The sequence below is a fragment of the Acomys russatus genome, chromosome 26, assembly GCF_903995435.1.
Source record: "Acomys russatus chromosome 26, mAcoRus1.1, whole genome shotgun sequence".
In the NCBI taxonomy this organism is placed as follows: Eukaryota; Metazoa; Chordata; class Mammalia; order Rodentia; family Muridae; genus Acomys; species Acomys russatus.
Window position 1 is genome coordinate 20,229,942 of NC_067162.1, and position 14,419 is coordinate 20,244,360.

Sequence of the window (14,419 nt, forward strand, 5' to 3'; positions counted from 1 at the left end):
GGGTCGCCTTGCTCCCCACCTCCTCTGCACCCCTCCTGTCCCCTCCTACCCCCGGGGCGCGGGAAAGCACCGGTGGGCAGGCTTTCTCGGAACTGGCCCCTGACTAGAGCACTGGCCCTTTGCACTCAGCCCAGTGCACTCAGTCCAAGCGCTGGGAGGAAAGGGATGTGACTCACGCGGGGGTGGAGGGTACAGGACCGGGACGTGTTCTGGCCGTGTCCTACGTGAAGGAAGAGGTTCGCTTTCAGATTGAGGGTGCAGGAAAGTGAGTGCTGAGGACCGGGGCGTGTGCAGTGTGGTGTTCCACCAAGGCGGAGCGTTTGCGCTCAGCTCAATTCCTTCCCGCTATAAAGGTAGCGCCCCACACGTTTCTCTCCATCCTAGCACTCCAACACTAGCAGTTTCTCATCGGGTCTTCAGCTGCGCCTCCACTACCATGGACCCCAACTGCTCCTGTGCCACAGGTAAGCGGGACTGCTGACGGGCCTCCGAAATCCGAGTTTCTGAGAGAGCCACACAGGCTGTTGTGGGCCCCTTCCTTAGTCACTTTTAAGGTACTACGGGCTACCTCTTCCTAACCGAGTTCTGGAACTCCACTTTTAACAAGTCCTGGAGCTAATGGCTTGCCCAAACTGGGTCGGGAATTTGCACTCCTGCCTTCACATGTGCTGGGGTCATGCTCACTGCCTTTTTTTTTTTTTTTTTTTTTTTTTTTTTTTTTTTTTGGTTTTTCGAGACAGGGTTTCTCTGTGTAGCCTTGACTGTCCTGGACTCACTTTGTAGACCAGGCTGGCCTCGAACTCACAGCGATCCGCCTCCCTCTGCCTCCCGAGTGCTGGGATTAAAGGCATGCGCCACCACGCCCGGCTCGCTCACTGCCTTTTTTTTCCAGATGGTCCCTGCTCCTGTGCTGGCTCCTGCAAATGCAAAGAGTGCAAATGCACCTCCTGCAAGAAAAGTGAGTTGGAGCTTCCCTACCTTTCTCTCTTCACTGCCCTGGGGTCCCTAGCCCAGCCCACCCCACCTTCCCGGGAGCATCCAGGTGGGGTGCATCTGACTGGGTTTTTCTCTCTCATGGTCAACTCTTCTCCCACAGGCTGCTGCTCCTGCTGCCCTGTGGGCTGTGCCAAGTGCTCCCAGGGCTGCATCTGCAAAGAGGCTGCTGACAAGTGCAGCTGCTGTGCCTGAAGTCCAGGTGTCCTCACAACTGCCTGTAAATAGAACACTGTGTACAAACCTAGTCTTTTTGTTACATCCCTGACCCGGTCTCCACACCTTTCTATAAAGCATGTAACTGACAATAAAAGTGTCAACTTCATTAACTCAGCGTGTCTGTGTGCATTGGAATAAGGGGCTGGCAGAGGCTTTGACATGGAGCTGCCAAGGCTTGACTTGGGTTACTCTGGTTACCTGTGAACTTTTATCATCTGAAAAGTAGTGGGCAGGATGTATCAGTCACAGAAATGGCCAATCACACTGTGGATGTGTATGTTGGGGATTAGACCTGGGGCTTCCTGCATATGAAACTACACTTGTACCCCCAAATGCATAATGATTCTGGTTTCTCTCCCCAAATTGTTTTGGATTTTTAGACTTAAAGATGACTTAAGTGAGCCTGGCACCTTGATGCATGCCTTTAATCCCAGTGGGAAGGCATAAACAAGGGGATCTCTGTGAGTTGGAGGTCAGTCTGATCTACAAAGTGAGGCCAGGACAGCCAGCCAGAGCTCTGTTTCACAGAGAAATCTAAAAGGAGGTGGGGGAGACTGGAGTGATGGCTCAAGGATTAAAGGCACTGAGTGCTCTTCCAGAGGACCTGGGGTCAAATCCCAGCACCATGGCAGCCCAAGACTGTAACTCTTAAGATCTGACACTCTCATAAAGATATACATGCAGGCAAAGCATCAATGCACATACATAAAGGTAAATAAAATTTTAAAAGTTATTTTTCAAAAGACTTAACTATGGAATGCCTCGGTAAATAAAGTAAAAAAGTAATAATTGGAGTGAAGGGGGCTAGAGAGATGGCTTAGAGGTTAAATACACTGGATGCTCTTCCAAAGGACCTGAGTTCAATTCCCAGCAACCACATGGTGGCTCACAACCATCTATTACCCTCTTCTGGTGTGCAGGTGTACATGCCAGCAGAGCACTGTATACATAATAAATAAATAAATTATTTTTCAAAGAAAAAAAAAGAAGAAGAATTGAAGTAAAGCCAGGCATGGTGATGTCCTGTAATCCCAGCACTCTCAGATGGAGAGGCAGGCAGATCTCAGAATATGAGGCCAGCCTGGTTGGTCTACAAAGTGAGTTAAAAAACAGCCAAGGCTGCACAGAGAAACCCTGTCTCAAAAACTGAAGAAAAAAACCAGAGTGAATCAGGTATGATGGCTCCCATCTGTAATTCCTGCACTTGGGATGCTGAGGCAGAAGGATCATTGAAAGTTTGAAGCCAGTTTGGTCTCAATTTGGTAACCTCTGCTTCTGAGACAATATCTTACTGTGCAGCCAAGACTATGTTTGAACTTGCACTCCTCCTGTCATAGACTCCAAAGTGCTGTAATTACAGGCTTGGCTCAAAATCCTTTTTTATTTTAATTTAATTTAATTATTTTTTATTTTTTATTTTTGGTTTTTCGAGACAAGGTTTCTCTGTGTAGCCTTGTCCATCCTGGACTCACTTTGTAGACCAGGCTGGCCTCGAACTCACAGTGATCCGCCTGCCTCTGCCTCCCGAGTGCTGGGATTAAAGGCGTGCGCCACCACGCCCGGCCATTTTTTTTTTTTTTAAATTTAGGAACATAAGAACAAAATTCATGAGAAAAATTGCAAAGAGCATATCCAAAAGAATGCCTTGCAGATGGAGACTAAATGGCACATATGTCCAGCCTGTGCCTCCATAAGGGACTGTCCATCTCCGGTGCACAGAGAGACCCTAACAGGACACTTTTTTTCCCCCTGCTTCCAGAGAGCACCCTGACATGACCCAGCTGTCAGTCTTTGGAAGTTCCTCTCGGGGTCAGGCAGAAATCTGCCCCTCATTCATGCCAACCACTAGCAGCTTAAGCAAAGGAACTAGAAATCTGGAAGAAATTACCCAGCATCTTCCCAGGAGCAGGGCCGCCAGGTGGAGCCTGCAATTTGAAGCGGGGAGGGTGGTACTTGTTAGGAAGCTATAAAAACCTGAAAGACACACAATTAAAACCAACGGTTAATGCCCCCTGGTTATTTTGTTGAGCTAATGCGGTTTGATGTTTGGTCCAAAGGGAAAGATGAGTTTCTTGGCCAGAAGTCAGGCTCAAGCTTGCCCTTAGGCTTTGTCTGTGAAGAGTAAGTTTACAAGGCTGCCTGTGTTTCTTGTTGGCTGTGAAGCGTAAGTTTACAAGGCTGTATTTCTTGGTGTCAGAAAGGAGCAGTTCACAGCATACTGACAGAGCCTGTGGTTATGTCCCCAATTGAACCTATAATGCTGACACCCATAACCTGTCATTCAGTTAGAGCCTACACGTCCCCAACTGCCAACCACCGCATTGTCACATATTCCCAGCCAGACTGGGTTCTGCTGGTCCAGACACATTGGCACCCAAAATGGCTCATCAGAAGCTAATATTGCAATGTGAAACAGGACAATGACAGGTGCCAAGCTAGACTGAGGACACCCACGTTAGGAAAGAAAAGAGACACCTTCACCCCTGGCAATCACACTTTCCCACTTAAGGCTTTGATGCCAAGTGCCTCGCATCCTCTAAAAACTCAGAACTCTTAGCACCCTCATTGACACTAAGGAGGCTTGACACAAGACCTCCCTTGGTCCAGCCATTGCTTGCCTTGAAAACTTGCCTATCTGCAAATGCTAGTGAGTAGAAGAGAGCCCATGGATTCAGTTATGAGTCCTCTCTCACAGGAGGGAGAAAATATCCTAACCAGGAATTCATGCGAGAGCAGCTAGCTCCTGGCTGAGTGTGCATAAATAAGGCAAGTATGAGGGTTCCATCCACGTGGACTTATTGGAGAGAGGGTCCTGTCTTGGCAAGCTCCAGAGTCAGGAAGGAACTGTCTGGGAGGGCCTCTCTAGGATGGAGGCTACAGAGGGAGCCTTGTTGATTTTGAACCAGGGAAATGTGGATGATGAGGTCAAAGCCCTCATGACTAGAATGATGCTGGGTGACACAAACGCCTTGCTAACTTTTCATAGCCTTTGCTTTTCACTTGGATAGTGGCAGAAAGAACATTAATGAACATAAGCCGGATGAGATCACAGTGTATTTTCAGAGTGGTTAAACAACTTGCAAAAGGTTAATATGTTCAGGAGGCTGTACACACTTGTTAGTTTTGCTAAGTGGGTTGGAAGAAGAAAAATGATTAATCCCAGCACTCGGGAGGCAGAGGCAGGCGGATCGCTGTGAGTTCAAGGCCAGCCTGGTCTACAAAGCGAGTCCAGGACAGTCAAGGCTACACAGAGAAACCCTGTCTTGAAAACTAAAAAAAAAAAAAAAAAAAGATTAAAAGAGGACTTGCGGGCCGGGCGGGGTGGCGCACGCCTTTAATCCCAGCACTCGGGAGGCAGAGGCAGGTGGATCACTGTGAGTTCAAGGTCAGCCTGGTCTACAAAAGTGAGTCCAGGACAGTCAAGGCTACACAGAGAAACCCTGTCTCAAAAAAAAAAAAAAAAAAAAAAAGAGGACTTGCATTCGTGATATGCAGCATGCAGCAGGAATGTTGAAAGGAAAATAGCCACGTTACTTGTCTTCTTATCTGGACATATAACCTAAACCGATTCTTCCTGAGACAGAAGCATGCCCAATTTCAGAAGTATGATCCTGCAGTGAGTGTGCCAGATCAGTCTGTGGGCACCCACAGAAGAATGTCATGTATAGGAGGACACAAAAGTTGATCACACATGCTCTCAAGCCTGGAAAATGGAGGGAAAAGCAAACCTGTGTGAACCGTGTTTGTGTGCACTGAAGTGCAGCTGAAGGACCGAGACAAGAATGAGGACCAGAAAAAGAGGGCAAAGCACTCCATGTTAATCCTTTCTTCAAAGCTCCCTCCTTAGGCTCCTCTCTAGGGAGGACCCAGAACTACAAAGAAACTGCAGGAATTAGCAAGCTGACAACCACTCCAGTGTTGGCTGTGAGACACAGGGAGGTACCCTGGTCAAGTTCCAGGAACGAGGGTGGCACATGAGAGGCAGCCAGAGACACAGGCTCTCATGTCCACCACCCTCTCCCTCCTGCACTAATGCTCTGTTTCCCTGTCATTCATGAAGTAGGGGCTGCTAAACTGAGCTCCCCACCCCCATCCATACTCTGTGCACTGTCTGGGTAAAATCAGACCTCTGAAACCCCCAGTCAGGAGGTGGATCAGGAGTCCAAGGGCAGCTTCACCTTTGAGAACAGCTTACAATGTGAGACTCTGTCTCAAATAAGCAAACAGACAGAAATCCCGGAAGACAGTGCTTTAAAGAAAATGATACTTTAATTCCTGAGCCAAATATGAGGAATCAAGGCTCAAAGAATGAACACTGTGAAATAGTGAGTTTCATTGCGGGAGAATTTACAGGAACTTTTTTTTTTTTTTTTTTACTTTTTACAGGAACTCTTTAAAACAGCACAATAACAACAACAAAAACCACAGTCAGTCCAGTTGGTATTACGTTCATGGCTCCAGGCTTCACACAATCATCTTAGTTGCCCGGGCTAAAGTGAAAGCAGAGGACAATGCCTCTCCCAGATCAAGGAACCAAGACAAACACTTCACATGTCAAGAGCAAGGAAGTCCCAAGTCAATGTGCCCTGAGTGGGACTGGCCTGGCAATTGCTGTGTCTCTTGCCTCTGTCTTCAGCCCTCAGCTGGCTTACTCTCCTTACTGGTGGCTTCTGCTTCTTCTTGCATGGGAGCTTCAGGCAGAAGCAGGCCAGTGGCCAGCTCCCTCCATTCTTTATAAGAGATTTATCTTTCATCTTTCAATGGTTAACTGAGTCCCAAAGAACACGCAGGCAACCACGCAGAGACCTGATGCTCAAGGACTCTCCTTCCTGGGGTGCACAGGTTGGGAATCGGGGCTCATCTGTCCCTGTGTGCCCTTACTGACTCCAGCCTTTCAGCCTTGTCCTGGGGTTAGGTGATGCTGGTCTCAGGTTAGTAAGAACGTAACCTCAGAGATTTTCCTCATTGTCTCCTGACAAAGCTGATAGTTATAGAATAGATAGATAGATAGATAGATAGATAGATGATAAACAGACAGACAAATAGATAAATATCATAATAAAGACTCCTATGTGCCAAGTGGAGGCGGGTATAATAGGAGCCCATAGAACTGAATGCTGGGACCACCCTTAGTCACTTAGTTCCCTTCTGAGAGCTAAGATTAAAGAGCCAGTCTCAGTCCAGAATTTCTGCTCCCAATGTAGTTCTCTGGCTTGCTGGATCAACTCAGCTGTTCTGTCTCAAAATCCTCTCCAAGATGACCGATTCAATGTGGCTTCTCTTTTGGTCTCTGGCTGAATTGCCCGGCTTGACCTATTCCAAAGTTGGCAATATGTTCTAATCATCTGGCTCCTTCTCCTTCTCTGGTTCATTCTGTCTTCACCTGTGTCTATCATCTTCTCTCTTCAACCTGTCTCTGTAAAACAGCCTCTGAATTCCAGGGGCTGAACTACCACAAGCTCAGCTCCACTGCTCTGCCTCTCAACTCATTGACTCAGCTGAACTTCCTGAACAGCACTGACCAGAACTCAAAGACGTGCAAGCCTCTGTCTCCTGAATGCTAGGATTAAAGCCTGTACCACCATTCATGCCCGGACCTAAGTTTTTCTTTACCTGAAGCTTGCTCAATACCAGGCTTGCCTAGAACTGGGAGACCTGCTTGGCTCTGTCTCCTAGGATTAAGGGCAAGTCTGTATTCCAGCTGGATCACACAGACCTAGAAGGTCTTTGGATGTGAACCCTTACCAGAGCAGCCATGTTCTGCAATCAAAATCCCTCTACATTTAAATGTGTTTATTTAGTTATAGTTAATTATATTTAAGCTAACTCTTTACTAAACTTAACCGTCAATCTTATTCCAGATATAGAAGGTAGCTAGAAAAAAAATGGGTATATGATAGAATATACACACACATGGACATACGTGTATCTCACTCATAAATTGCCCTCATCAGCTAGGCATGATACTGTATGCCTGTAATCTTAGCCCTTGAAGGGCAGGAGCATCTGTAGTTCAAGGCCACTTTGGGGTATATACAAAATCATATCTCAAAACAACCACAAAAAAAATCCTGCCTTTGTCTCTGCTCATAGCGGAGCTAGGGGAGTGCTCCTGTATATGATTTCAGCTGTAAGAAATGTTAAGGCCTTACCAGAGACAAGACAGGCTCTATCAAGAACACTCTTTAAAGAGAAATCCATTAAGAAGAAAGCCAGGCAGTTCCCCAGGTCTGCAATGCTGACCAAATTGCCTGGTTGCAATTAGACTGGAGCTGACAGCAGAGGCTAATGCTCCTCAAAATCAGGAACATTGAAAAAATAAATAGCTGCCTCTATTGCTTTTATCTTATGTAGTCCCTAGTCCAGGTAAAACTGTCCATCCCACAAGAGGGAGCGCATTTGCAGTTTTAAAAACCAACAGCCTAAGCTGGGTGGTGGTGGTGCACGCCTTTAATCCTAGCACTTGAAAGGCAGAGGCAGATGGATCGCTGTGAGTTCGAGGCCAACCTGGTCTACAAAGCGAGTTCGGGACAGCCAGGGCTACACAGAGAAACCCTGTCTCAGGAAACAAAACCAAAACCAAAACCAAAAACCAACAGCCTGGGTAGAGCAGATGGGTTAAGGTGTGTGACCCCCCAGCCCGGGACAATCCTAGACTTCCCTTAGGAACAGAGAATGGGTGTGTTAAGATGAGATGTGTTGGCCTTGTTTGCTTTGTCCAGGAGGAAGGGTCCCAATCCAGGACCATGATGGGACAAGGACAGACAATAAGGACCAGGAAAGCTCATAAACAAAGCTTTCTCCATTGCTTCTGCCAGCTTCCATTCAGAGACCTGGGCTGGGGGCTGCCCAGGAACTCCAGGAAAGGAGAAGCTGGAGACACAGCAGGGCAGAGGGGTTTAGGGAGACAGGTGTAGGTAGGCCTTTAATCACAGCACTCAGGAGGCAAGGGCAGATAGATCTCTGTCAATTTGAGGCCAGCCTGGTCTTTGAGGTAAGGATCAGGTCAGCAAAGACTGTCTAAAACAAACCAAAACCAAAACAAATAAACAAACAATAAAAAAGACAAAAATACAACCAACCACCAAAATAAAGAAATAAATAAAATAAAGTAGTCATGGGCCAGGATGAGTGTAGGATTCGATTCCCAAGAGGCACCAGCTAGCAAACATTCAGAGCCTGGAGACCAGAAAGACACAGACCCTGTGCTATGTATCCTTTTTTTTTTTTTTTTTTAACTTATTAATTTTATTCTATTTTTATTACAGACAGTTGTGAGCTGTCATGCAGGTGCTGGGGATTGAACCTGGGTCCTTTGGAAGAACAGACAGTGCTCTTAACCATTGAGCCATCTCTCCAGTCCCCCCCCCCCTTTTTGTTTGTTTTTGTTTTGTTTTGTTTTGTTTTCGAGACAGGGTTTCTCTGTGTAGCCTAGGCTGGCCTGGCCTGGACTTGCTTTGTAGACTAGGCTGGCCTCAAACTCAAATCCATCTGCCTCCCTCTGCTTCCTGAATGCTCCAGGTTAAAGGTGTGCCCCCACTCCACCACTCCCAACCCGCCCCCGGCAATATGCTTAGTCTTTAGCCCGAGGGGGGAGGGGGGAGGTGAGATGGGGAGGTGGAGAGGGGATGATGGGGCGAACACTACCATCTGACCCTTCCTGCTTAACAAACTCCTGGTTGCTCCCAGGGAGAAGGCACTAATCCACATCCTCCCAGAATAGCCAGCTCTCCTGCTCTAGAAATCCCCCTCCAGCAGAGACGCCATCACTTCTCCCTGTTTATTCTGGCTGCCCCTCCATGATCAAGAATAGTCTTTAAAACAAACAAACAACAACAACAACAACAAAACCCGTCTCCATTATTTCTGCTAGCTTAGATCCAGGGACCTGGGCTGGGCTGGGGGCTGCCTAGGAATTCGGGGAGAAAAACGTTTCCAGCCACAGCGCTGTGGGTGCGTTTAGGGAGACAGGGGCCCAGGGGTGAGTTCTCGTAATGCACTCAGCAGTAGTAGACTGTAATCTCCCGGAAAGCACTACAGGAACATGCTGTACCACAAGTCACACAGTCCACCTTCCTTAGACAGTGGCGCCAAATTGGGCGGTCCCGCTGCGCTCACTAGCGCCAGAGGGAGCTCTGCACCCGGCCCGAAAGGTGCGCTCGGCTCAACCAAGGACACGAGGCACAAGACTCAAGGCGGGACAGAGTGATTGCCTGCTGGGTGCAAAACGTTTTGCACCCGGCCAGGTCCCCCCGGAATATAAAGAGTGCAGGCCATGTGCTAGGCGTCATTACAACTTCTGAGAGTCTGACTTCCTGTTGTCTCCTTCCTTGCTCCGTAGCTCCAGCTGCACCAGATCTCGGAATGGACCCCAACTGCTCCTGCGCCACCGGTAAGATGCCCAGCTCTTGGTCTTCAAAAGATGTCCAGTTGAGACCACAGAGCTTATCCCACAGTGCAGAGGATGCATTCTAGAGGCTTAGGAGGAATCTTTAGCTGCCGTTCATTCCAGTTCTCTCTAGCGTCCCCTTTTACGAGTAACGTCATCTAATCTTGGACTATTAATTAGTGTTGTCCGAACGCCTTTTTTCCTGCTGCTGCTGCTGTTGCTCTTTTTTTTGGCGGGGGGGGGGGGGGGGGCGCGGCAGGGGGGTTGGAGGTAGTATTCAGGCACGCTAATGCCTAATTTCTTATCAGCCAGGTGAGAGGAACATCTGTGTGGGGTCCCAGGAATTAATAAGCTTTTTAAATGAATTTCCTGAATTAGGAGAGGTGAGGGACCTTTGTGTCTTGGGAATCAAAGACCTAGTCCTTTCTCTACCCTGTAAGAAGAGAAGTGAGGCTAGCTACCTGGAGTTCTGCTCAAGATTTAATGAAACAAACTGGGCTCATGGTGTTTTCCACTGCTGTAATCTTGCATTTCTTACTGCCTGCTGTCTTCTTTCTCCCCTACAGGCAGCTCCTGCAGCTGCTCCAGCTCCTGTGCCTGCAAGAACTGCAAGTGCACCTCCTGCAAGAAGAGTGAGTGGGGATCCCTGGGGTGGTGGCTGAGGCTGGACAGGGAGCACCTCCAGAGCTGCCTCTGAAAAAGGCCCTTTGCTCTCTGGGGCTATTTCCACCCTTTCTCCCATCCTGTAATGTTGCACTGCAGCTCCCAGGGCCATGGTACTGTCTCAGGGCAGCGAGAATTCAAAGCCAGATGCTTCTCTGAGGGGGGCAAGAAGCTCAGCCAGGCCTGGGTGACAGGTAGAGGAAGCCTGCTCTGACCTTTTGCTCTCCCTTCCTTTCCAGGCTGCTGCTCCTGCTGCCCTGTGGGCTGCTCCAAGTGTGCCCAGGGCTGTGTCTGCAAGGGCTCTTCAGACAAGTGCACCTGCTGTGCCTGATGTGAGGACACTGCTGCTCCCACTTGTAAATAGTAGTGCTGGACCACGCCAGAGTTTTTCATACTTCGCCACCCTTTTCCCTAAACCCCGTTTTCTACTAAGTATGTGAATAATAAAAGCCAGTTTGGTTCTAACTCTGGTGTTCTTTGTGTGATTTTAAAAAAGAAGAAACTGGGGTAGCAGGGTGACTTGATAGTACAGTACAGGGTTTCTCTGTGTAGCTTTGGCTGTCCTAGACTCACTTTGTAGACCAGGCTGGCCTCGAACTCACAGTGATCCACCTGCCTCTGCCTCCCAAGTGCTGGGATTAAAAGCGTGCGCCACCACGCCTGGCTAGTTTCTGTGAATCTTAAACCTAACATCTTCTCCCCTTTGGTTGCTGGTTGTTTTGTTTGTTTGTTTGATTTGGGTTGGGCTTTTTGTTTGTTTCTTTTGTGTTATCTTGGCTGTCCTGGACTTTGTAGGCCAGGCTGGCCTAGCACTCAGTAATTTACCTACCTTTGCCTCCCGTGTGCTGGGATTAAAAGCTTGTACCACCATAACCTAGTTTCAACTAGCTTCAGTGGCATAGGCCTTTCATCCCTGCAATCTGGAGGCAGAGGCAGGAGAATTACTGTGATCATTCTGATCAAGGAAGCAAGTTCGGGATATCCAGGACTGTTTGTTACACAGAGAAACCCTGTCTCAAAAACAAACAAAAGCAAAAAAAACCAACTCAAAAACCAAAAACCACTGCCCCTCCGAAAGGAAACAAAAACCTAACAACCAACCAAACAACAAGAACAAATACCCTGTGGTCTTGTGCTAAGCATGTTTAATCTCAGTCGCAGAGAGGCAGCTAGATTGAACCCTACCCTCTGACACTTCCTCCCTAGTAAACACCTGGTCGCCCTTGGGCAGGAAGCCCTTGGTCCATATCCTCCCAGAATAGACTGCTCTCCCGCTCTAGAATTCCATCCCCTGCAGAGACCCCTATCACTTTTCCGTGTTCACACTCGCTGCCCCAACCACACCCCAAAGACAAGCCTACTTAGCACAGCTCTTGTGTCTTTCTGGTCTCTAGTCTCTGGCTAGGTACTGGTTGGCACGTCAGCGGATTCGAACCCTACACTCATCTTGAGAAAGTGACCTCAAGAAGGAGTCTCCGTCTCTACTCTTCTACTTTTAAAATATTGAACAGTCCCCACCTCATTGTATGGAAGTATGAGATCCCTAACATAATGTACGCGGTGGGAAGGTCCCCAGCAGTGACTATTGGCTTAGGACTGGGTTTTGGAACCAGTTCACACTTTCAACTTAGTTTTCCTATTCAGCCCCTCTTTCACCACAGGAGGAGCATAAGTTTTGTGCTCGCTGGGGTAAACGGGGCAGGCCGGGGGGGGGGGGGGGGGGGGGGGGGGAGAAGGCGCGGAAACTTGCTCTGCACGCGGTCTGCACTCGGCCCCTGGGGATCTTCGGTGGGGTAAAGTCCAAGTGTGCCGGCTTCTGAGAACTGGCCCGCCAACCGAGCGCAGACCCTTTGCACTCAGCCAGGTGTGCTCAGCCCTAGTGCTGTGAGGAAAGGGGTGTGGCTCAAGCCGCGGGCTAATGCGGTCTGGGTCCCAGGTGCAGGAAGAGGAAAGCTTGCAGAAGGACGATCAGGGGCGGGGTGCGTGGAGTTTGCAGATACCATCTTTTGTGCAAGAAGTAGGACCCGAGCAGGCAGCGGGGGTCGGAGAGTGGAGCGTGTACAGTCTCCCACCTGGGCAGAACTTCTGCATTCCTCCTAAGTCCTTCCTGCCCTCCTAGCCCTCAACAGGACTATTGTCTAATTGGTCTTCAGTCACCACTTCCATGGACCCCAACTCCTTGTGCCACACATAAGGGGACTGCTGACAGGTCTCAGCAATTCGAATTTCTGGGAGAGACAGACATGCTGTTGTGGGCCCCTTTCTTTAGTCACTTTTAGCGTAATATGCCCCACTCCCACCCCCGTGTCTTCCTGATGAGGTCTGGACACACACACACACAAAGAAATACTTGACAAAATGGCTCTCCCGAACTGCGTGGGGGATTTGTACTCTTGTGTTCTCTTTCGCCAGAGTCCTGCTCACTGCTTTCTTTTCCCACGTGGTCCCTGCTCCTGTGCTGGCTCCTGCAAATGCAAAGAGTGCAAATGCACCTCCTGCAAGAAAAGTGAGTTGGAGCTTCCCTACCTTTCTCCCTTCACTGCCCTGGGGTCCCTAGCCCGCCCCACCTTCCCGGGAGCATCCAGGTGGGGTGCCTCTGACTGGGTTTCTCTCTCATGGTCAACTCTTCTCCCACAGGCTGCTGCTCCTGCTGCCCTGTGGGCTGTGCCAAGTGCTCCCAGGGCTGCATCTGCAAAGAGGCTGCTGACAAGTGCAGCTGCTGTGCCTGAAGTCCAGGTGTCCTCACAACTGCCTGTAAATAGAACACTGTGTACAAACCTAGTCTTTTTGTTACATCCCTGTCCTGGTCTCCACACCTTTCTATAAAGCATGTAACTGACAATAGAAGTGTCGACTTGATTAACTCAGCGTGTCTGTGTGTATTGGAATAAGGGGCTGGTAGGGGCTTTGACATGGAGCTGCCAAGGCTTGACTTGGGCTAGTCAGGTACCTGCTCTGGGCTTTTATCATCTGGAAAGTAGTGGGCATGAGGATGCACCAGTCACAGAGATGTTGCAATCCAGCTGTGCCTGTGTACACTAGGGATTAGACCTGGGGCTTTCTGAATACTAAACCACATGCCATAATGAATTGCAATCCTATCCACAAGGGCATAAAGATTCTGGTTTCTCTGTCCAAATTCATTTGGATATTTAGGGCTAAACATGACTTAAGTGGAAGCCTGGAGAGATGGCTCAGAAGGAGCTTGGTCCTGATGACACTTGGTACTTGGGGTAGCTTGGGGGTTCGGACTCCGCTTTTCTCAGGAGAAAAGGAGAGAGGATAGAAAGGGGAGGCTGGAGCACGGTGGTGGTGGTGGTGGTGCTGCTGCTGCTGCTGCTGGTGCTGGTGGTGGTGGCTCAGGGCTTTAGTCCCAGCACTTGGGAGGCAGAGGCAGGTGGATCACTGTGAGTTCAAGGCCTGGTCTACAAAAGTGAGTCCAAGGCTACACAGAGAAACCCTGTCTCAAAAAACCAAAACAAAACAAAAAAGAGGAGGGTGGGAGGGATGGAACCAAGGGTAGAGGAGGAAGGGGACTAAGATCCAGGCGTAAAGTGAAAGCGCGTGTGAGTGTGTGTGTGTGTGTGTGTGCATGTGTGTGTGTTTTGTTTTTGAGACAGCATTTCTCTGCGTATCCTTGGCTGTCCAGGACTCACTTTGTAGACCAGGCTGGCTTCAAACTAACACCGGTCCGCCTACCTCTGCCGGCTAAGCGCTGTGACTACGCCCAGATCAAAAAATATTTTTTTTTAAAAAAAGAGACCTCCTCCCCAAGTTTGTGATGCTGACCAAACTCCTTGAACTTAGTTAAACAGGGGCTGACAGCAGAGGCTAATGTTCCTCAAAATCAGGAACATTGAAAGAATAAATAGCTGCCTCTGTTGCTTTCATCTTATGCAGTCCTGGTACCACCTAACACCATCCCACAGGAGGGAGGGTATCCTCAGTTTTTCAAACCAACAGCCTGGACAGAACACATGGGTTAAAGAGTGTGACCCCCTGCCCTGGACAACGAGCCTAGACTTTCCTTCAGGAACAGAGAATGGATGTGTAGAGATGAGATGTGTGGGCCTTGTTGGCTGCCTCCAGGAGGAAGGGTCCCAAGCATGGATGGTAATGGGACAGAGACAGACAATAAGGACCAGGAAAGTTCGT

The 14,419-nt window shown here is 48.9% G+C and overlaps 1 protein-coding gene across 5 annotated transcripts in view; it reads left to right on the top strand.

The window, feature by feature from the left end:
* The first annotated feature begins 384 nt into the window (after positions 1 to 384).
* The window catches only part of LOC127209474 (metallothionein-2), a 36,238-nt gene continuing 22,203 nt past the window's right edge, over positions 385 to 14,419 (top strand). For 2 of the 5 annotated variants that reach the window (XM_051169125.1, XM_051169124.1), the window contains exons 1-3: positions 385 to 464; positions 893 to 958; positions 1,097 to 1,195. In XM_051169125.1, coding sequence (XP_051025082.1) covers positions 437 to 464; positions 893 to 958; positions 1,097 to 1,188 — 186 coding nt within the window. In that variant the 5' untranslated portion in view covers positions 385 to 436 and the 3' untranslated portion in view covers positions 1,189 to 1,195. Of the gene's footprint in view, positions 465 to 892; positions 959 to 1,096; positions 1,339 to 9,446; positions 9,605 to 10,167; positions 10,234 to 10,503; positions 10,690 to 14,419 lie in introns of those variants that run through there. The other 3 variants (XM_051169126.1, XM_051169123.1, XM_051169122.1) reach the window with 3 other exon arrangements.